At 40.1% G+C, this 20,772-nt stretch overlaps 1 protein-coding gene across 19 annotated transcripts in view; it reads left to right on the forward strand.

Moving 5' to 3' along the window:
- The window catches only part of ZNF462 (zinc finger protein 462), a 205,386-nt gene that overhangs the window by 93,639 nt on the left and 90,975 nt on the right, over window positions 1-20,772 (forward strand). For all 19 annotated transcript variants that reach the window (XM_070742399.1, XM_070742381.1, XM_070742380.1 and 16 more), the window contains 2 exons: window positions 12,601-12,853; window positions 13,734-19,165. In XM_070742399.1, coding sequence (XP_070598500.1) covers window positions 12,637-12,853; window positions 13,734-19,165 — 5,649 coding nt within the window. In that variant the 5' untranslated portion in view covers window positions 12,601-12,636. The remainder of the gene's footprint in view (window positions 1-12,600; window positions 12,854-13,733; window positions 19,166-20,772) is intronic.

Consider the following 20,772-nt stretch of genomic DNA (forward strand, 5'->3'; position numbering starts at 1 on the left):
CAATTAACGTCTAGAGAATAGAATTCTTCCTTTCACACAACAAAAAGCAGGAATAAGTCTATATAAAATGCCATTAATTGATAAACCAGAGGTTTTTAATCATTTTGAACATAATCAGTTTTTATGGTTGTTTTCAGTGTCTTATTTTATAGGTTTCCAGAGGAGAACCTCCTATCTTATATATCCATTAAGTTAAAATTTTGAGATCTTACTCTCTCAAACACTCTCCCTCTTAATATTATCGGATGTGTATTCTCTTTTACTGCTCTTTAGCCTCTTTGGTCTGTAAACTACATATTAAGCTACATTTCATACCTTTTTAAAAACTGTTCATTTTTAAAAGAATATTATTGATTTTAATATAGTTTGATAATTTAAAACTGGCAACAAGATATTAAAAGTAATGCAATTAATAGAGAACAATGCAAAATGTTTGAACGGTAAAAAGATGAGATCAAGATGCCAAGCCACTAGGCATCAATGAATCTACATTATTTTCTTGTTTTTGTCATTCTTTATTGCTCTTTTAAAATGCTAATTGATTATATTAACATTTTTGTGCTTCTTTATAAATTATATTGGCTTCTTTGGGAAGAGATTTATTTTGGGAAAGCAAAATAAAAAAGAAATACGTTCCTTTGGAAAACAAAAATCCTGAGAATCCTTTCCTTGGACCCAAAATGGATTTGTACATACTTAATACAGTATTAGAATAAAACATATTCACTTATTGTCTTCCCATGATGTTTATAATCATGTATAACCATGTATACCTGCATGAATAGATTTGCATATTATCTACTTCCTTGTCAAGCAAGACAAATATTACTCACACCCATGTTATAGCCAAGCCAGCATTTATTGCACACATTGTATTATATAATTCTGGAGCTTAATTCCAACAAGGATTTCCATGTTTATTTCCTTTTGTTTGTATGGTTGATAACCTCCAGTAAAGATCTCCCAAGCTTTCATGCAAATACTGTAGTCTATTCTTTTGTCAACCACTATCACTTAAAGTTGTTCTCTGAATGGAGGTACAGTATTGGAATATTTAAGAGCAGAACAATTTCTTAAGTTGACCAAAAGTAGAACATCTCTTAATGTTGGAGTAATACCCTGGTTTTGTAACAGTGTTTGTAGAGGTCTGCTGAGGAGTTTCAAACCTATGTTGAGTTTGTATGTATTTATATATACAAACATGCAAAAACCTCTTAAAGTCTTTTTTTAGTAACCATTCAAGTGTGATCTTCTTTATATATATCTTAGGAAATTTCAACCCCCTCTCATAAAGCCACAAATTGCAGCTTGGTACTTACTCCAGTATTCATGAGCTCTTTTTAACTAGCTAGGCATCAATCTACTTCCTTCCTTCGCCACGTTAAACTGATCAGAGGCCCCCCATACATTAAAGTTTCTCTTGGGCTCAAGGTCACTGCACTAAATTGTGATTGCTTTTTTATCTATATAATCACATTTTGTCATCCATTTCCTCTCTGTTCCTCTCAGCACTACTACAAAAGGCTTCTCAAGTGAGGTTGCAGGATAGTCCAGGAATGGGTAATGACTTTGTCCTTCTGCCTGGACACTGAGTCATAATTTTATAACCACGCCCCATTGCCTTGACTCAGTCCTTGCCAGAAATAGACAATTTCTTTAGTGGCTGATCTCCCCAATCAGAAGAACGAGTCAATCCTACTCTCTGAACTACCCTGCTGTCTTCAGCACTGAATAGATGCAAAATTGCTACCTGCAGGTTTGAATTTAGCATTTTGTGCTTTTTTAGCCCTCGGGCTAAGTGTGGTGGCTTTTCTGATGCTGTCAAATGCCATGGCCGCCATTTTGGAGCTATTACCAGCTGGCATTAATTTTTACACCTGAGTAAATCTCACAGTGAAATGAGCGGCTGTCATGGGTATGTCATGACAGACATTCCTGATAAAGTGAAGAATTATATTTCTGAGGCAATTTCCAAAAGTATTGAGGTTGTTTGGCAATGCCAACATATACAGTACTTTCTACTGGATGCAGTGAGGGCATTCCATCTTCCTCCCATCAGATTCCTGGTCAGGACTTTTCACAGGCTTTGCAACAGTCCCATTGTTACTCAGGAGGAACTGTAGAATCTTTATTAGGGTAGGAGAACCAAGTTGATTTGTCTCTCTCAGATGATGCTTTTTTGCAAGACCCCTCTGCTTTCTCAGGCCTGTCCCCATTGGCATTATTCAAGCCATTGCTGCATCAGGCACAGGGCACAACCCAGATTGGCACAGACTCTTCTCTCTCTCAAAGGGAGCCACAGGGTCCAGAATCTGGCCTATTTACTGAACCTGTGGCCGAACAAGACTACATCCCAGTCCCTCATTTGTTCCTGAAGCCAACAAGCCAATTGGCTTTGGCAAGCCAATGCCAAAGTGAAATGGTGACGCACATCTGACCCCTATTCGGGGGAAAGTTGTTTGGCCCACCACCAATGTTCCTTCTAATTTTATTTTCGGTGTGGGCGGAAAAGTATAGTGTCTGAGCGGCAGTCCCCTTGGGACTGGGCGGCATAGAAGTATAAATATATAGATAGAAAAATAGATATATGGGTGGGTGGGTGGGTGGGTGGATGGATAGATAGATAGATAGATAGATAGATAGATAGATAGATAGATAGATAGATAGATAGATAGATACCTTCTTTTTTTATTCAAAAGAAATTAATAATAAACCAAAACCAAAATCTATTTCTATTAAAACTAAAACAACCAGCAAAATCAAAAACATAACTATTAATAAAAACAGGTGAGGGCTGGGGGGTTTTTCTCTGTTATTATTTAAGAGCTTTTACCATATGCTTTAAGTCAAGAGTCACTTCTCTCTCTGTTTCTCTTTCTTTCCTGTCATTCACTGCCTCAATCATTTTCTCATTTCTCTTTTTTCTCCCTTTTTTCTATCATTTCTCTCTCTCTCTCTCTTCCTTCCACTCTTCTCTCTCTCTTGCTTTCTCTCTCTCTTGCTTTCTTCCTCTATCTCACTCTCTCTCTCTCTCCCTTCCTCTCTCCTTCTTTCTTGCTCTCTATCTCTCTTTCTCTTCCTTCCTCTTCTCTCTCTCTCTCTTGCTTTCTTTCTCTTTCTCTCTCTCTCCCCCTCTCGCGGGGGGGAGTTTGGGTGCGCACCTGCACGGCCGCGCACCTTAGAGGGTACATTGCCCACCAGTGGAACCACTACTCATGAAAAATAAAGACAAGCGGAAGGTGCTACCTTCATCTACCTGGAGGGCGGACCGATGTCCTACACCTTACAGTCGCAAATATTCTTTTTGTGCCTTCGAGACAGATACCAACCAATTCTAGCAATATCAGTATGGCAGAGCAACTTGTTCAGCAGACTGACCTGACTTCCGCAAAATACCCAGGCCGCCCTTTCAGGCCAGACGCCCCTTTTGAGGTGTAGGGAGGAAGCAGTTAAGGAGGCAAAAGTGATTCATTCCCCATAGGGGGTCGCTTGGCCTTCTTTGTTGAGAAGTGGAAGGAAACAGCCTCTGACACCTGGGTCCTTGAGGGTTCTCTGTTCGGATCTTCCATTAAAGTTCCTCTCCAACCCCCTGAACTACTTTGTACAATGCCCCTCCAATAATTTAATTAAAAGGCAACTGATGGCTTCTGCCATTTAACATCTTTTAGACATCATGGCCACTGAGCTGGTCCCTTTGACAGAGCGGAGACAGGGAGTGTACATTCTTTTCGTTGTGCAAAGAGCTTTGTTCCAAAGGTCTACATGTGGTTCCATTGGGCCCAAGAAATAGTGTTGCCCAACTTTTGTCCTCGGCCTTTCCATGACCTGGAACACAAGTGACACATGCTGGATGTGAGGAGGACCCTCCATGTTTACATCAAGAAGATGGCCTCCTCTCGACAATCAGAAGAATTGTTTGTTTCCTTCCAGCCTGCCTTCTTCAGATCTAAGGTGCCCCATCTACTATTGGCTGTTGGATATGTGCATGTATTGCGATCACATAGGCCTAATATCTACCACTACCACAGAGGGTGACCACTCACTCTACTAGGAGCACCACACCCACTGCAGCTTGGCCTACCCAGGCATCCCTGGAATAAATCTTTAGGGCAGCCACATGGGCAGTTTATCTGGCATTACATCTAGAGGCATTTGCCTCAGCCACCTTCGGAAGACGAGTGCTCCAGCAGGTTCTCTGGGCATCTAAGGATTCAGCCCCAATGGAGACCCACCTTTAGGAATGCCAGCTTTGATAAGTCCTGTTCCTGGACTATACCGCAACGTCACTGCAGAAGGAGCACTGGTCCTATCTGAACGCCTTTTCACAGTGTAGGTTGCAGGGTAGGCCAGTCCCACCCTGGAATGACCGTAGGGTCTGGATCCAAAAGCGTGGGGTCAGGGCATCTAACATCTGGATAGGTTTGTCTTGTTACAGCTGCCTCTTCATCGATAATTGGGGCCAAAGAGAGAGGCAACGCCAGAGAGAGAGGCAATGGGGCGTGACTATAAAATGATGACTCAGTCTGCAGGCAGAAGGGCAAAGTCATTACCCATTCCTGGCCTGTCTTGCAACCTACACTGAGGAAAAGTGTTCAGGTAGGACCAACGCTGTTTTTCCATTAGTTTCATAAAGCCATCAGACTGAATATTTCTTTTAAATAGTTCTTGCCCAGAAGAAATTAAGGTGAATCTATAATGAGAAGGTAGAATTAACACTTAGTATGGCTGTCATTTGTTGGTTTCGTGCAAATTAAACTGGGATAGGCTTCTATCAATTCTTTTCTTGTGAAGCATTCTAGAATTGCACACACACTAACAATCATGGTTAACACTTCATGTTAACACTGAACATGTTCTTCAGTTGAACTTTGGATTGGAGAAGATTTGCAAATGATTTTCAGCAAATTTGGTAGCTGCCTATGCATATAACTAGAACATAGTTGAAACCAGATAGCAGGAGGAAATTCCTTACTAAAAAGGGAGCTGCCCATTGCAAATCTACTTTCTGATTGGCCAGTTTTCAGTAGATAGTGCTGTGTTTGCACTAGATCTAACATGGATGATACAGAGATGACAGTTCACAATAATTTGGAAAGTGTCAAAATAATTTATCTTAAAGGCACTATATATAAAATACTCCACTGGCAATCTAAGGTAGCAGTAGGAGGCTTTGCATTAGGACTGCTAGGGTTTCCTGATATTAAAATAAAACATTCTGTAGCAGGGAAATTGTGAAAAAAAGAATGCACTCGGTATGATGTTGCTTATGGTATTTCAGGTTCTATTTCTTGAAGGTTTTGTAAGATCTATAATTAGTTGGCTGTTTAATCACATTGCTGTTTCAATGCTTATTTTGGGTAGAGTAATCTCTCTCCAGCATAGGGGAAAAACAAATAAAGATGAGAGCAATGTTATGGCCTTCTGGATTCTATTAAGAGATGTTTGCTCAAATGTATGGAGAATGCAAAACTTCTCTACAACTGTATCTTTGGAGGATTCATAACAGTTTTTCTCCCACAAAGTATCCCTTCCTTCCTTCCTTTCTTCCTTCCTTCCTTCCTTCCTTCCTTCCTTCCTTCCTTCCTTCCTTCCTTCCTTCCTTCCTTCCTTCCTTCCTTCCTTCCTTCCTTCCTTCTCTTCTGACATGGAACTTCTTGAGATGAATATTAGAAAAATGACCAGCATATTTTTATTTAAATAAACTCTAATTATTCCCCAATCAATCAATTCTAATATGTCTGCTCATGTGTGTGTGTTGTCATGTTAAGTAAGAAGACATGTGTTTGAAGGTTGAAAGATTTCACATACTGACTAATTTTAAACAATGGCTGGGATACACAGAAATCGATCAAAAACTACATCTTTTTACTCTTTCCTTCCCTCCATGAAATCTGATTTTTTTAAATGTCACATTACAATTTTCAAATATATTATCTCTTCAAACCAGAAAAAAAGTTTCTAAACATGGAAGCAATTTTACTATTCGATCTAGAATGCAAATATAATGGAATCAGAAGTTTATAAAAATGCTGTTTTAAAACCCTGCTGTTCTGTTCGGGTCGTATGTGACCCGAAGCCAAGTTTGAGTCCCTGTAAAAAATTTTCCCTGCATATCTGAAACTTGAAATTTCATGACTATCCATCACTTCAGGGGTTCTCTCTATGAGAATTTTTTTTGGGGGGTGGGGGGCTTAGTTTTTGCTGGGCAAAAAAAGTTACAAATCTTCTGTTCGGGTCACATACGACCCGGACCGAAAACTCTTCATTTGAAGTGCTTATGTTTGGTCAATTTGAAAACTTTTTTCACTTGGAAAGTAGTCTGAACATTTCTGCACACAATGATATGAAAATTGAAATGAAAAAAGTAAATCTTATTGGTTTATTTTGCGGATATAATGCACGCCCCCCCGTTTTTGTGATTTTTTTTTCAATTTATGGATAGTTTTGCTTGCAAAATGCATTCTATTTTACTAAAGTTGGTGTGGGATTGGTAGCTTGAACATTTCTGAATATAAGAAAAATATAAAGGAACTGAAAAAAATGATTCTTATTGGTTTTTTAATATCAGAAATAAGGCCTCCCCCCCCCCTTGGCTGCTTGCAACCATTTTCACTTTTTATTTTTTTATCCTCCAAATCCGAAATATTCTTTAAAATCTTAGGCATTCATTTACTCAATTTAACAATGCTGATCATCAAAAAATATTTTTGGGGTGGTGGCTAATTGTTTTCTGGGCAAAAAAAAATCATAACTTCGAGTCTGTTTCTGTTCGTATATGACCGGACCAAAAATAATTTTTTTAGGTACTTGAATTTGATCTTTTTGAAAACTTTTTCAACTGGAAAACTAGTTTGAACATTTATGAACATAATGATATGAAAATTGAACTGGAAAAATTGAGACTTATATTTTTATTTTGATCAAAAAGCCCCTACCCCCCCATCCTTTTTTAATTTCGTGTCAATTTCTATTTTTTTAAGGCTACAAATCCCTAAGGAATTTCCCCCCAAAAGGTTTGATATACTAAATTGAACATTTCTGAATATAAGAAAAATATAAATGAACTGAAAAAAATGGTTCTTATTGGTTTATTTTTGCCACAAAAAGGCCACCCCCCACCCCCGGCCTTGCTATGTGCCATTATTGTCACTGTTTATACATATTTGTCTAGAAATATTTGGAATATCCTTTTGAAAATCAACCACATTGTAGCCAGAGGACTAATTTTATGAAACAAATCCATTTTACTAAAAAAAAGTATGTAAGTTTGAAATTAACAGCATAATTTTTATATAAATTGAAATAATTGAACACGGGGGGAGGCATACATTTATGTGCAAAATAAACCAATATGCATCAATTTTTCCAGTTCAATTTTCATATCATTATGTTCAGAAATGTTCAAGCTACCAATCCCACACAAACTTTAGTAAAATAGAATGTATTTTGCTAGCAAAACTATCCATAAAGTGAAGACTATTTAAAAAAAACGGGGGGGCATGCATTTCATCAACAAAATAAACCAATATGCATCAATTTTTCAAGTTCAATTTTCATATCATTATGTTCAGAAATGTTCAAGCTACCAATCCCATACCAACTTTAGTAAAATAGAATGCATTTTGCAAGCAAAACTATCCATAAATTGAAAAAAATTTCACAAAAATGGGGGGGGCGTGCATTATATCCGCAAAATAAACCAATAAGATTTACTTTTTTCATTTCAATTTTCATATCATTGTGTGCAGAAATGTTCAGACTACTTTCCAAGTGAAAAAAGCTTTCAAAAAGACCAAACATAAGCACTGCAAATGAAGAGTTTTCGGTCCGGGTCAGGGTGACCCGGGAACAGAAGATTTGTTACTTTTCTTAAACAGAACAGCAGGGTTAAGTATTTATGTGAATGTGTGCGGAGGCCTAAATGATTTTTGTGTTTGCTGGATTATAGATATAGCTTTCTGTCTGATCAGGAATTGAAATAAATAAAAGTTCTGAGTTGCCTTGAGTACATTGGAGCAAATACAATTTCGTTTCCAGATTTCCCACTTGGGAACTTAAAGGAGCTGAGTCCTGTGCCCTATCCCAGTCTTCACAACCTTACATGAACTTCAACATCCAGAATTCTCTACTCAGCCATTGGGGAATTCTGGGAAATAATGTCCACATGTCTTAAAGTTTTTAAAAATACTGCTCTATACTTTGAGCTCTCCACATTAACTGAATATCTAAATGGGATTGGAAAGTATGTGGTTGTTTCAGTGCCATGTATAGCTTTTTGCAAGCCCTTTTAATGTTTCTTCAATATTAAAACCCTCCAAAAGATTTCCAAATGCAAATTATTCAAATGATTAAGAATAAGCAAGTAGCTGTTTATTAAATAAGAGTAATTGAAAAATCAGGGCATAGGACAACCATGGTGGCCCCAGTGGTCATTGGCACATTGGATGCCATACCAAAAAATCTTGGATGGCACTTAGAAAATCTGCACATTAACAACATTTCCATCTGTCAATTGCAGAAGGCCACAATGCTTGGATCTGTGTATATATATACTACACCGATAATATCACAACAGCCTAGGTTTCTGGAAAGAATTTGGTGCATGTGAAGGTGAACACCAGTTAAAGAACTGGTAGCTGCAGCTTCATTTTGTTGTAAACAAATAATAAGTGTGTTATTTTTATGTTCGCCTAATTTTCTTTTGGATGCCAAATTTTTAACGTTTTGTTTGGCAGCCAGATTTTGAATAACTTTCTTAGTCTTTTGGGTTTCTTTTTTAAATTTTGTTACTGTCTAATGCATTGATAATCATATGGACACTATGCCACTGCTGCCTTTGTCATTATGGAGAAACATGCCAATATTGTTTCCATATATCTCTCTTTCATGTGCATCTTGACAGCATATTAACATCGGCAGTGAAAAGCTCCATTCTTTGGCTGACAGATGGTTCTCTCTGCTCTCTTATCTTCCTTAGACAAAGAAAAATACAGACACACTATTTTGGCCACTTAAACCAGGAGGAAGCTCATCCCTACCTTCAAATGTTCTAGAAGTAATTAATAAATAATAACGAGGAAATGGTTTCTTCAGGTGTTGGTGAAAAAATGAAACTAAAGACTGCTCAGATGTAATGGCCCATAAAGTTATTAAAGTCAGAGGCAATTGTCTTAAAAGCTAAGAGGTTGTGTGTTAAATAAAGGCATGAATGCAGTCCTCCAGCATGGTTGGGGTTTTTTTTTTTGGTGGGGTGAAGGATGACCTTTGAAACAAAAGCTGAGCCAGCAACCTCTTGCTGTGAGAATTGTCTCTCTCTCTCTGTGTGTGTGTATCAGCCAGGTGTGCTTTGTCTTCAGCTCAGAGCTTCTGCTCAGTTGAGCCAGATCTGTCCTAGGACAGTTGTCCTTGTTAATAGTTGACAATTGCATTGCCCTGGGTTCTGTTTTGCTGCAGAACAAGTGGAGAGTGTTTGGTCTGAGTGATTTACTCCTGGGCAAGCCAGAGTTAATAACCTTTAGAAGAAGCTTCAAGAAAATGCAACCATGTGATACTGACAACTCTTCACTGGCTTTTTTTATTTTTTTATTTTTACCTTGTAGGGAGATGTTTCACTTGATATTTCCCCCCCACCTTCTTCCTTCTGATTCCTAAGCTGATGTGAGAACTTTCTAAACAAGGAGGGACAGAGCAAAGAAAGCCCTGCTTTTCTTTCTTCTCCTTTTTCTTTGTTAATTTTCTTTTCTGAAGTTCCTTTCAATCCTTAAAGGAAGACTCCATCCGGTATGTGAAGGAAGAGATTCCCCCGCCCGTTTTTTTTCCCCTTTTCCCTTGGTTTCCACACACAATGGAGCTTTCAAGAGAACCTCTCTCCAAAGGAATAGCTCCAGCCTTTGTGTTGAAGGGTGTGCCTATTGGCAAGGCTTGCTAAGCAGACAGCTTGGCTGGTGATTAACAAAGGTCATTAGACTTTGGAATCTGGCAGGCAGAGTCAGATGGTATGTCTTCTGTGGATAGAAGAATGACTCCCATGAGGTTAAAATGCATATTGTGGAAGGCTTTTCCCTTCCCTTTGCTTCTTTTCTTTCTCCTGGTTCTCCGTCTGCCTCCTTTTCTTCTATCCATCCTGTCTTAAAAATAATAACAATAGTAATAATAATCTGGTTGAATTATTGCTGCTCGCTTTAGACCTGGAGGCCACCTGGCCGGTTCTTTTTGCTTAAGCAAAGACTGTTGCCGATGGATCATTGAGGGTTGGAAGAAGCTTCAGAGGTATTTTGACCATGGCTTTGTTCAAGGGAGAGGAGGGGAAAAAAGCTGGTTGGATTGCAACCTTGAAATATTGAGCATCTGTTCTTTCCTCTTCAAGGGGGAAAAATTCTAACCCTGGTTAGAATTCTAATCAGGTTCCTAACCCTGGCCTTGGAAAGCAAAGGAGAAGATGGAGAATATTGTGTGGTGATGAGGCTGAAATAAGTGAAGCCATGTTGTGTGCAGGCTAGAAGCTCTGAGCCTATCTCTCCCTTTCTTAATACATGGCTTGTCTGAGCTAAAATGGCTGCTCTGTCTGTCTCTCTCTCTCCCCCTCTACCTCTCTCTCTCTCCCTCCTAAAGCTCAGAGGACTAGGACAGCTTAGTGAGTCTTAAAGCGTCAGTGACGCAGGAGCTCATATCTCTTGAAAGTGTGATAAACACATTCAGAGAGCTGTGGCTTGTTTGACTTAGATGAAAAGACTATGCTGGGGGATGGTGGAGGGGGAGGAGGTTTAAGAAGATGGACAGTGAGAAGATCCGTTTCATTATTTTCTCCCCTGCATTTTTCTGGAGCATTCTGAATTCAAGAAGAGTCGCCTGCTGCACCATGGCAAAAGGGATGGAGGGGGGGATGGAGGGAGGGAAAGAGATTGTTTTCAGGTCTAATGGACTGTGCAAAAGGAGACTTATGGGGTGGGGCCTCTGCCTTCACTGCTGTAATTTGATCCAGAGCAGATAGCAACCTCTTCCACACAGGGTCTGGTCTGGTGCTTGCACATAAAAGATTTTGAGTCTCCTGATTGTTGCTAACATTGTTAGCTGAAAAGAAGGCAGGGCCAGTGTTCAGTTTTTCAGGGCAAAGTGAGAAGGTGAAGTGGGGCACCAAGAGATTGCCGTGGATGGTGCGTTTTCTGCTGATTAGGTCCACATTTTTAAAACCATGCCACCGAGAGGAATTTTCTTCTGATGCAGGATCCTGGCAGCGTTGCTTTTTCTTTGTAATACGGGTAGGAGACTGGTCAGCTTTGAACATTTGATAAACATCACCTCATGTTAACATGACAATGAGAAGATGGGTTTTTTCTTAAAGCTCATTTGTGCTGCTTTTCCATCTCTTGGTCTGGTGGAGCTCCTAGACTAAATATGACCTGAATTGTGTGAGGAGACTTTAAAGTAAGCAGCTCATTAAGGTAATAGCTGCTGGATTAGTCAAAGCTAGTATGCAGCTAGTGTATGAAAATAAGTAGGTATCTTTTATTTATTTTATTTATTAATTTTGTCCAATACACAATAATACACAATGAAGGTAATAGAGGACACCTTCGAGGAAATAGAATTAAAGAAAGAATAGAAGAGAGAGTATAGGATAAAATAATCAATGAGAGAATAGAAGAAAGATATAGGGATAGAAGAGAAGATATATGGGGTATAGGAGAGATTACCCTAGTCTGCTACATATTTTCATCCTATTCAGCGATAATATCTCAGAAGCATAGAAACTTTAGAATTTATCAAGTATTTAATTAGTACACTTAAAATCATGAGGTCTGAAATACTAGGAGAAATATATTTATATACATATATATATATTTATCTTGCTAACATTCCTTTTCAGTTATGGAAGGAGGTTTAGATGCTATCATTTTCTTTCACCCTACAGGCTTGGAATTTCACAATTTTGGCCCTACACTTTTGGAAAGCTCTAGAGTTGAGAGGGGTTACATAAAACAAAACCCATTAATAACTGGTAATATCAGATGTGTAGTAAACTTGGAAAGGGGGAAATACTTTAAAGTCTTTTTGGTTAAAAGTTTGGACTCGCCGTGGGAGAAGAGGTGGCTGCACCAACTTAAAACTCAACACCAGTTGAACTTAAGCAAGTTGCAGATGTCAGCCTAACAGGGTTGTTAAGAAGGTTAAAATTGGATAAGTTATAATATGTGTGCCACATAAGCTTGGAGGAAGCATGGGATTAAATGTCTTAAGTAAATAATCTGCTTGGCTTTCTACAACTTTTCAACAATAGTTCCCATGCATTTTATTGTTGATGGCTTTCCAACATATGCTTCCTTGTTCTTTGCAACTGGATTGATGAACAGGTAAAGTGAGAGTAGAAAGGGCAATTGGGCAAGACTTCTGCAGAAAGTAATTATGAGTCACATGTTTGAATATATCAAAAGTACGTTCGGTCCCAGATTTCTGTGAAAGAAAATGTTACTGTCCTGGTATGCTGTACTTGTGCTTGGAGAATATTTTTTCTCCATATTTGTTCAGTACTGAATCTGCTGCTATAACAGTTTGTGTACTGTTCTTATAGGCAATATGTTTCTTCTCCATCTTTTTTTTTAGATTTCCCTAATGTAAAGCTTAGCAACAGCAAAGATCATGGAGGTGCTACAGTGTGATGGCTGTGATTTTCGAGCACCTTCCTATGAAGATCTTAAAGCTCACATCCAGGATGTTCATACTGCTTTTCTGCAGCCCACGGATGTTGCTGAAGAAACTCCTAGCCCATCGAGATTTGGTTCCATGAACAGTGACCAGGCTGAGGTGGAGTATTCTTTGGTAAAAGATGAATTTGCAGTAGCAGATGGGATGGCAGGTAACTTTCTATTTGGAACATCCTTCTGAGAAGTTATCCCATTGCAGCATTCTCACATTACCATCCTAATCGCCATATCCCAAATTTTATGACAGATAAAAATAGCCAGGAATTGCTATGTAGGACAACAAACTCCTATGTTACTCATATTTAACAGGAAGCAACCATACCCTATGGCTGAGAAAGTAGATTCCAAGAAATATTCATCAAGGAATCTGCTACTTGCTCATCATGGGTTGGTTGAAAAAGATGGAAAATAGCCACATATGGTGGATTGATCCCTCCAGGGCTGCTAAGTTTTTTATCAGTCTTTTTCTTCTTTTGTTACATTCAGAATTTATAACACAATGTCTAGAAAGCCATTTGTATGTGAAACTCATATTATGCATGCATTGCAAGATAAATATTTTATGGAACACCTTTAATAGTTTATCTAGTAGCTAGCGGCCTTTCGTTGCTAACAATACTTGAGGGGTGTTTGTATGATGTGTATTCCTAAATTGCACTGGAATTTTATCCTTATTTGTTAACTATAAATTGGGGGCAGGGGATGGTTAAATTATTTAAAAATAATATATATGAATTCAGCACTCTATAACTAACTTTAAAAATGTGTATCTATTTGTATGAATTAACATTTACATTTCAATTTCAATGGTGTTTTTATTACTAACTTTCCCTGGAAAACATAAAGAATAAAGCAGTGGGTTTTTTAAAAATAATTGTTTTGAGGGTTTTTAAAAAAACTTCCTATCTAGCATTTATGAATCAACTACCTTGGGAGGAAACACAGCTTTGAAGGATGGAAAAAAAAACAAAGAACAGGCACTGTAGTAAATATACACGGATAATATTTGCTATTTTTCTTCTTCTTTTCTAGGGCAAAATGCAGCTCAGCTGGGAACTGGCAATTACTATAGCCATAGCCAGGGTTATTATGGCCAACATATGCTCTCCAAATCAGCAAGCAAGTTTTTCCAGTGTAAATACTGTGTACGTTATTTCCGATCCAAAAACCTTCTCATAGAACATACCCGGAAAGTCCATGGCGCTCAGACTGGAAGCTCTCCAACTGGATCCACAAGTGCTGGCTCCTTAAACTACAACATCATGATGCACGAAGGGTTTGGGAAGGTATTTTCGTGCCAGTTCTGCACCTACAAATCTCCAAGACGTGCACGGATTCTAAAACATCAGAAGATGTACCACAAAAACAACCTGAAAGAGAGCTCAACCCTTCCTGCTTCTTCAGCTGCTATATCTGAATCAACTTCTATGTCTGTCTCGATGCAGGATTCGGGCAAGGAGCTTCCAGCTGAAGTTGTCGAGCGTAGTATTTTGGAGTCTATGGTCAAGCCTTTAACCAAATCAAGAGGCAACTTCTGCTGCGAATGGTGTACCTACCAGACACCCCGAAGGGAACGTTGGTGTGATCATATGATGAAGAAGCACCGAAGCATGGTGAAAATACTGTCCAATCTGAGGCAGCAACAGGATGGGACCAACATGTCAGATGTTGTAAACAAGAGTCCCCCAAGCCCTCCCCCAAACTCTAACTATATACCCATGAATGCTTCTGGGCGAGAGATGCCCAACGCAACTGTCCCAAACTATAGGAGTTCGGTAAACAATTCTCTTATCAGGTCCAACTCCTCTTCAAAATTTTCCTCCGCTTCCTACTCTCAGATGAAACATAAGGCTCCTCACAACTCAGGCATTGCTAATTTGTCTGACCGATCTCGTTATGGGGTTGGTGACATGGCAAATTCTACTGATCTGGATAACCACAGCATGCTGAATGACTCCAGTTCGGATGATGAGCTCAATGAATTGGACAGCGAGAATGGGTTGAACTCTATGGATCACCAAAGCTCAGGCCTAACTGCTGAGCAGCTGATGGGATCCGAGGGCCACAAGTTACTGGAAACCAAGGGGATCCCTTTTAGAAGGTTTATGAATAGGTTTCAGTGTCCTTTCTGCCCTTTCCTTACCATGCATCGGCGAAGCATTTCTCGACACATTGAAAACATCCACCTCTCTGGAAAGACAGCCGTCTACAAATGTGATGAATGTCCTTTCACCTGCAAGAGCTCTTTCAAGCTTGGTGCTCATAAGCAGTGTCATACTGGCACAGCATCGGACTGGGATGCCGTGAATTCCCAAACTGAAAGTATAGCTTCTTCTTTAAATGAAAGTACAGTATCCTATGAAGGGGGAAATATAAACGGCAGGAAATCCGGGGGGATCATAGATTCCATGCAGCAGCAGCAACAGTCTCCGCAGTCCAATTCGCACCATCCGTATAAATGCACCATGTGCAATTATTCCACCACGACTCTGAAAGGCCTTCGGGTTCATCAGCAGCACAAGCACTCATTTTGTGATAACTTGCCAAAATACGAGAGCCCGTCGGCAAATACTCTGCCAGACAGTGAGCCTGATTCTCATGCTTCTCCCAGCACTGTGAAGAAAAGCCAGACCTCAATTCTTGGACTGTCTTCTAAAAACAACTTTGTAGCAAAAGCCTCTAGGAAGATGTCCAATGACTTTCCCCTCGATCTGTCCCCAGTCAAGAAAAGAACCAGAATTGATGAGATTGCCAGTAATTTGCAAAGCAAAATCAATCAGAACAAGCAGCAGGAAGATACAGTCATTAATGTGGAGGATGATGAAGAGGAAGAGGATGACAATGAAGTGGAAATCGAAGTAGAACTGGACAAGGAGGAAGAACAAACAGAACCACTGATGGAAATAGCGGCATTTGCTTCCCAGCAAATATGGGGAAGAGACCCAGGTGATCCTCATAAAGAGCCCAACTACAGGAATATCCCCCACGATTATAGCTCCACCAATGGAGCAGAAATTGAGCTAACTATATCTGAGGATGAGGAAGAATATTATTGTTCATCGATGGGTTTGAAGGATCCAGGACTGAATTCTTCTATTCTCGGCAGCCAGGTAAGCCTATATGGATCTGATCAAAACAACGATAATTCAGATTTTGGTGATTCTGGAAGGCTTTACTATTGTAAACACTGTGATTTCAGCAACAAATCTGCCAGGAGTGTTAGCACTCACTACCAACGGATGCATCCCTACATTAAATTCAGTTTTAGATATATTCTTGATCCCAATGACCACAGTGCAGTGTATAGGTGTCTTGAATGTTACATTGATTATACAAACTTTGAAGATCTGCAACAGCATTATGGTGAGCATCACCCGGAAGCCATGAATGTATTAAATTTTGATCATTCTGATTTGATCTATCGCTGTCGCTTCTGCTCTTACACCAGCCCCAATGTTAGGAGCCTAATGCCGCACTACCAAAGAATGCACCCGACCGTTAAAATCAACAATGCCATGATATTCTCAAGTTACGTAGTGGAGCAACAAGAAGGGTTAAACTCAGAATCGCAAACGCTGAGAGAGATACTGAACTCTGCTCCAAAAAACCTGTCCACTTCGACCCCAGTTGCACGTGGGACTTGTGGCATACCTGCTGCTTTTAACAAAAATTCTTCAAAGGGCAATAGCCCCGAATCTGAAAGCCAAAAAGAATCAACAGTCAACAGTGTTGTAGTTTATGATTGTGATGTCTGCTCCTTTGCAAGTCCCAACATGCATTCTGTCTTAGTGCATTACCAGAAGAAACATCCCGATGAGAAGGCTTCGTATTTTAGGATTCAAAAAACGATGCGTGTGGTGTCAGTAGAGAGGGGTTCTGCCCTGGCTCAGTTGGCTTACGAACTAGGGTCCCCTGGCTCTCCCAAAATGTCATCATTACCACCTCCACCACCTCCAGACCTTACCACGGAGCTTTACTACTGCAAACATTGCTCTTATAGCAACCGGTCAGTGGTTGGGGTACTAGTACACTACCAGAAAAGGCACCCAGAGATAAAAGTGACTGCCAAATATATTAGGCAGGCACCCCCAACTGCAGCAATGATGAGAACTGGAGAAATACCTCCTGGAGTTCGTAGACCTACAGTTGCTATGCAGCACCTGAATAGGGACAACTCTGATGGTGCTGTAGCTCCAGCAGAGAACGAGATGTTCTTCTGCCAGCACTGTGATTACGGAAACCGGACTGTAAAAGGGGTCCTTATTCATTACCAAAAGAAACATCGTGATTTCAAGGCCAATGCAGATCTGATTAGGCAACATACAGCCACCATCAGGAGCCTCTGTGACCGGGGTCAGAAAAATTCCCCTGGTGGCTTACAGATTCCTATTTCTGGTTCCGAGCAAGAAAGGGCTAAGTTAAGAGGTCTCAAATGCAGGCAGTGCTCTTATACATCTCCTTATTTCTACGCACTGCGGAAGCACATTAAAAAGGACCATCCAAGCTTGAAGGCTACGGTCACATCTATTTTGAGGTGGGCATTTTTGGATGGTTTAATAGAAGCTGGATATCACTGTGAATGGTGTATCTATTCTCACGGGGAACCCAGTGGCCTGCTTGTGCATTACCAAAGGCGACATCCTGAACATTACGTTGATTACACATATATGGCAACAAAACTCTGGGCAGGGCCAGATCCTTCACCTCCAGCCTTACTAATACCATCAGAAATGAAAATATATCGATGCAGAGACTGTATTTTTGAAGCCTCTTCCATTTGGGATATCACTAATCACTACCAAGCTTTTCACCCTTGGGCTATGAATGGAGATGAATCGGTGTTACTAGATATTATCAAGGAAAAAGATGCTGTTGATAAAATGAACCCTGTATCTGATGGTATTGGTGTCAGAATAATTTCAGAGGATCATTTAGCATTGCCACACGGGGACCTAGATGCTGAATATGCAGAAGAGTCAAACCTTTCCCAAGATAAAGCTCTTCAGCTCACCTCTGTGAACCCTGCAATATCCTCTACGCCATACCAGTGTACAGTGTGCCAGTCTGAATATAACAATTTGCATGGACTTCTCACCCATTATGGAAAAAAACATCCTGGGATGAAAGTTAAAGCTGCAGATTTTGCACAAGACATTGATATTAATCCAGGAGCAGTGTACAAATGTAGGCATTGTCCTTACATTAACACACGCATTCATGGCGTTCTAACGCATTACCAGAAGAGACATCCTTCCGTGAAGGTCACGGCAGAAGATTTTGTGCATGATGTGGAGCAACCTGCTGATATGAGCCAGAATGACGTGGAGGAAACCAGCAGAATTTTCAAGCAAGGGTATGGTGCTTACAGGTGTAAATTATGCCCCTACACGCATGGCACTTTGGAGAAGCTCAAAATTCATTATGAGAAGTACCATAACCAGCCTGAATTTGATGTATTTGCACAGTCTCCTCCAAAATTCCCTGCTGCCATGGAACCCGAAGTTCTCACTGAAATTAAGCCCTCCCCTGAGATGGCTCCAGAAGATCTCCTCGGAGATGATTCACTACCATCTTCCCACTTTTCCAGTTCCCATTTGGTTTCTCATACTGTGTTCCGCTGCCAGCTTTGTAAGTATTTTTGCTCTACCCGGAAAGGGATAGCCAGGCACTACCGAATAAAACACAATAATGTTCGGGCACAGCCAGAAGGCAAGAACAACCTGTTTAAATGTGCCTTGTGTTCCTACACAAACCCTATTCGTAAAGGTCTGGCTGCGCATTACCAGAAGCGGCATGACATTGATGCTTATTACACGCATTGCTTAGCAGCCTCAAGGACTATAAGTGACAAACCCAACAAAGTGATCATCCCCTCACCCCCCAAGGAGGACTCTCCTCAGCTAAGTGAAGAACTGAGAAGGGCGGTGGAGAAGAAGAAATGTTCCCTCTGCTCCTTTCAGTCCTTCAGCAAAAAAGGCATAGTCTCCCACTACATGAAACGCCACCCCGGAGTATTCCCCAAGAAACAGCATGCCAGCAAGCTTGGGGGTTACTTCACTGCGGTGTACGCAGACGAGTATGAAAAGCAGCAACCTCCCCCAGAAGAGAGAAATGATTTTGAGAAGCCCGAATTGGAGGTGGAGGCTCCGGAGATGGAGTGGCTTCCCTTCCGGTGCGTCAAATGCTTTAAGCTGTCCTTCAGCACAGCCGAGCTGCTCTGCATGCATTACACTGACCACCACAGCAAGGACCTGAAGAGGGATTTTACCATCCTGGGAAGTGGGGCCAGTTTCCAGTGCAGGCACTGTGACAGTAAGCTGCAAAGCCTGGCGGAGCTGACCTCACACTTGAATGGCCACAATGAGGAATTCCAGAAACGTGCGAAACGCCAAGAGAGGAGGAAGCAGCTTCTGAGCAAGCAGAAATATGCGGATGGCGCTTTTGTAGATTTCAAAGCAGAGAGGGTAAGGATCGGATTTTACATTGCTTTTTTTTCCTATTTGATATGACGACGACAGTGATTATATGATGATGATGTTTCTTCTTCTTCTTCTTCTTCTTCTTCTTCTTCTTCTTCTTCTTCTTCTTCTTCTTCTTCTCCTCCTCCTCCTCCTCCTCCTTCTCCTTCCTCCTCCTTTTTCTCCTTCTCCTCCTTCTCCTCCTCATCCTCCACCTGCTTTTCTTCTTCTTTCCACCCTCTCCACTCTCTACCCAAGATTACTCATTTCTTGGTAACTCATTTCTCATTTCTTGGTAACTGAAAAGCTACAGGCTTTACAGTCATTGGGTTGTGCCAGTAAGTCCCATGCCCATTGTTTCCTTGTTTCATTTCTTTCCTCCTTTAAACTCCTGGCATGCCGTTTCATTTTCTCCTTTCCTAACTTTTCATTTCCAAATGAATTTCCCTTTGAATAAGAAAATCATAGTTCTTCTTCTTTCTATCTATTCCTCTGTCCCTGTGTCAAGTATATTTTTTGCTCTTGAACAAAAAATATCAAGAATGCAAGGAAATAGTTGAGAAGAAAATTGAGTGCAAAGTCCTTTGTATCTGTGGATGTAAAACAATCTCTTTAAACGAACTGCATATTAAATTGAACCCTTAGTTTGATGCTTGATGATATATATGGAAAGTGTGCCTCTTTTGGAAGTAGTCAAAGAATGTCCTGTGGAATAAAACTTGCTCTTAATGGCATTCTGTCATATTTCAGCAAGTTTGTCTAGAGAGAAAAGGGAAATGATCAATGCATCTCATTGGATCAAAAGCTACCTTCTGGTTTTTCAAGGGAATAATTTTCAAGTGGGTTCCCAGTGGAATAAAATCTTGAGACTGTCAAATTAACGGGGATCTAAACACTGAATATTTTGGGTGAGGGAAGAAATAAGAATATGGCAGATTACAGAAATGATAATGATAGTTCAGCATTCTGGAAAAAAGATCAGAGTGATCAAAACAGGGAATTCAGGAAAAACTTCATCGCCACAGATTCTGAAGAGATTATGTTCAATCAGAATCATTCAGCGTTTATCAGTTTTACAGTAAATTCAGTCATGCATCTGAATATCTAAAATTTGTCTGAAATGTTTGTACATACTACAGCTAGCCCTCAGCTCACGGCAGTTCATTTAGTGACAGTTCATAGTTACAACGGCATTGAAAAAATGTGTCTTATAAATGCTTTTCAAAGTTACAACCTTTACAGCATCATGTGATCAAAATCCAGATATTTGGCAACTGGTTCATATTTATGACTGTTGCTGTGTCCCAAGGTCTTGGGATCCCCTTTTGCCAACTTCTGACAAGCAAAGTCAATGGGAGAAGGCAGATTCACTTAACAACTGGGACACTAACTTATCAACTGCAATATTTCACTTAACAACTGTGGCAAAAAAAGGTTGTAAAACCGGGCAAAATTCAATTAACAAATGTCTCAACAGAAATCTTGGGCTCCGTTGTAAGTTGAGGACTACTGGTATTGGCTATTAGCTCTCTGAATTCAGGTGCAAAAGATTCACCTTATTTTGAAAATAATACATTAAAAAAAAAATCTTCTCTTTGGTACTGACCAAACTA

The sequence above is a fragment of the Erythrolamprus reginae genome, chromosome 2 (assembly GCF_031021105.1).
Source record: "Erythrolamprus reginae isolate rEryReg1 chromosome 2, rEryReg1.hap1, whole genome shotgun sequence".
NCBI classification, from domain to species: Eukaryota; Metazoa; Chordata; class Lepidosauria; order Squamata; family Dipsadidae; genus Erythrolamprus; species Erythrolamprus reginae.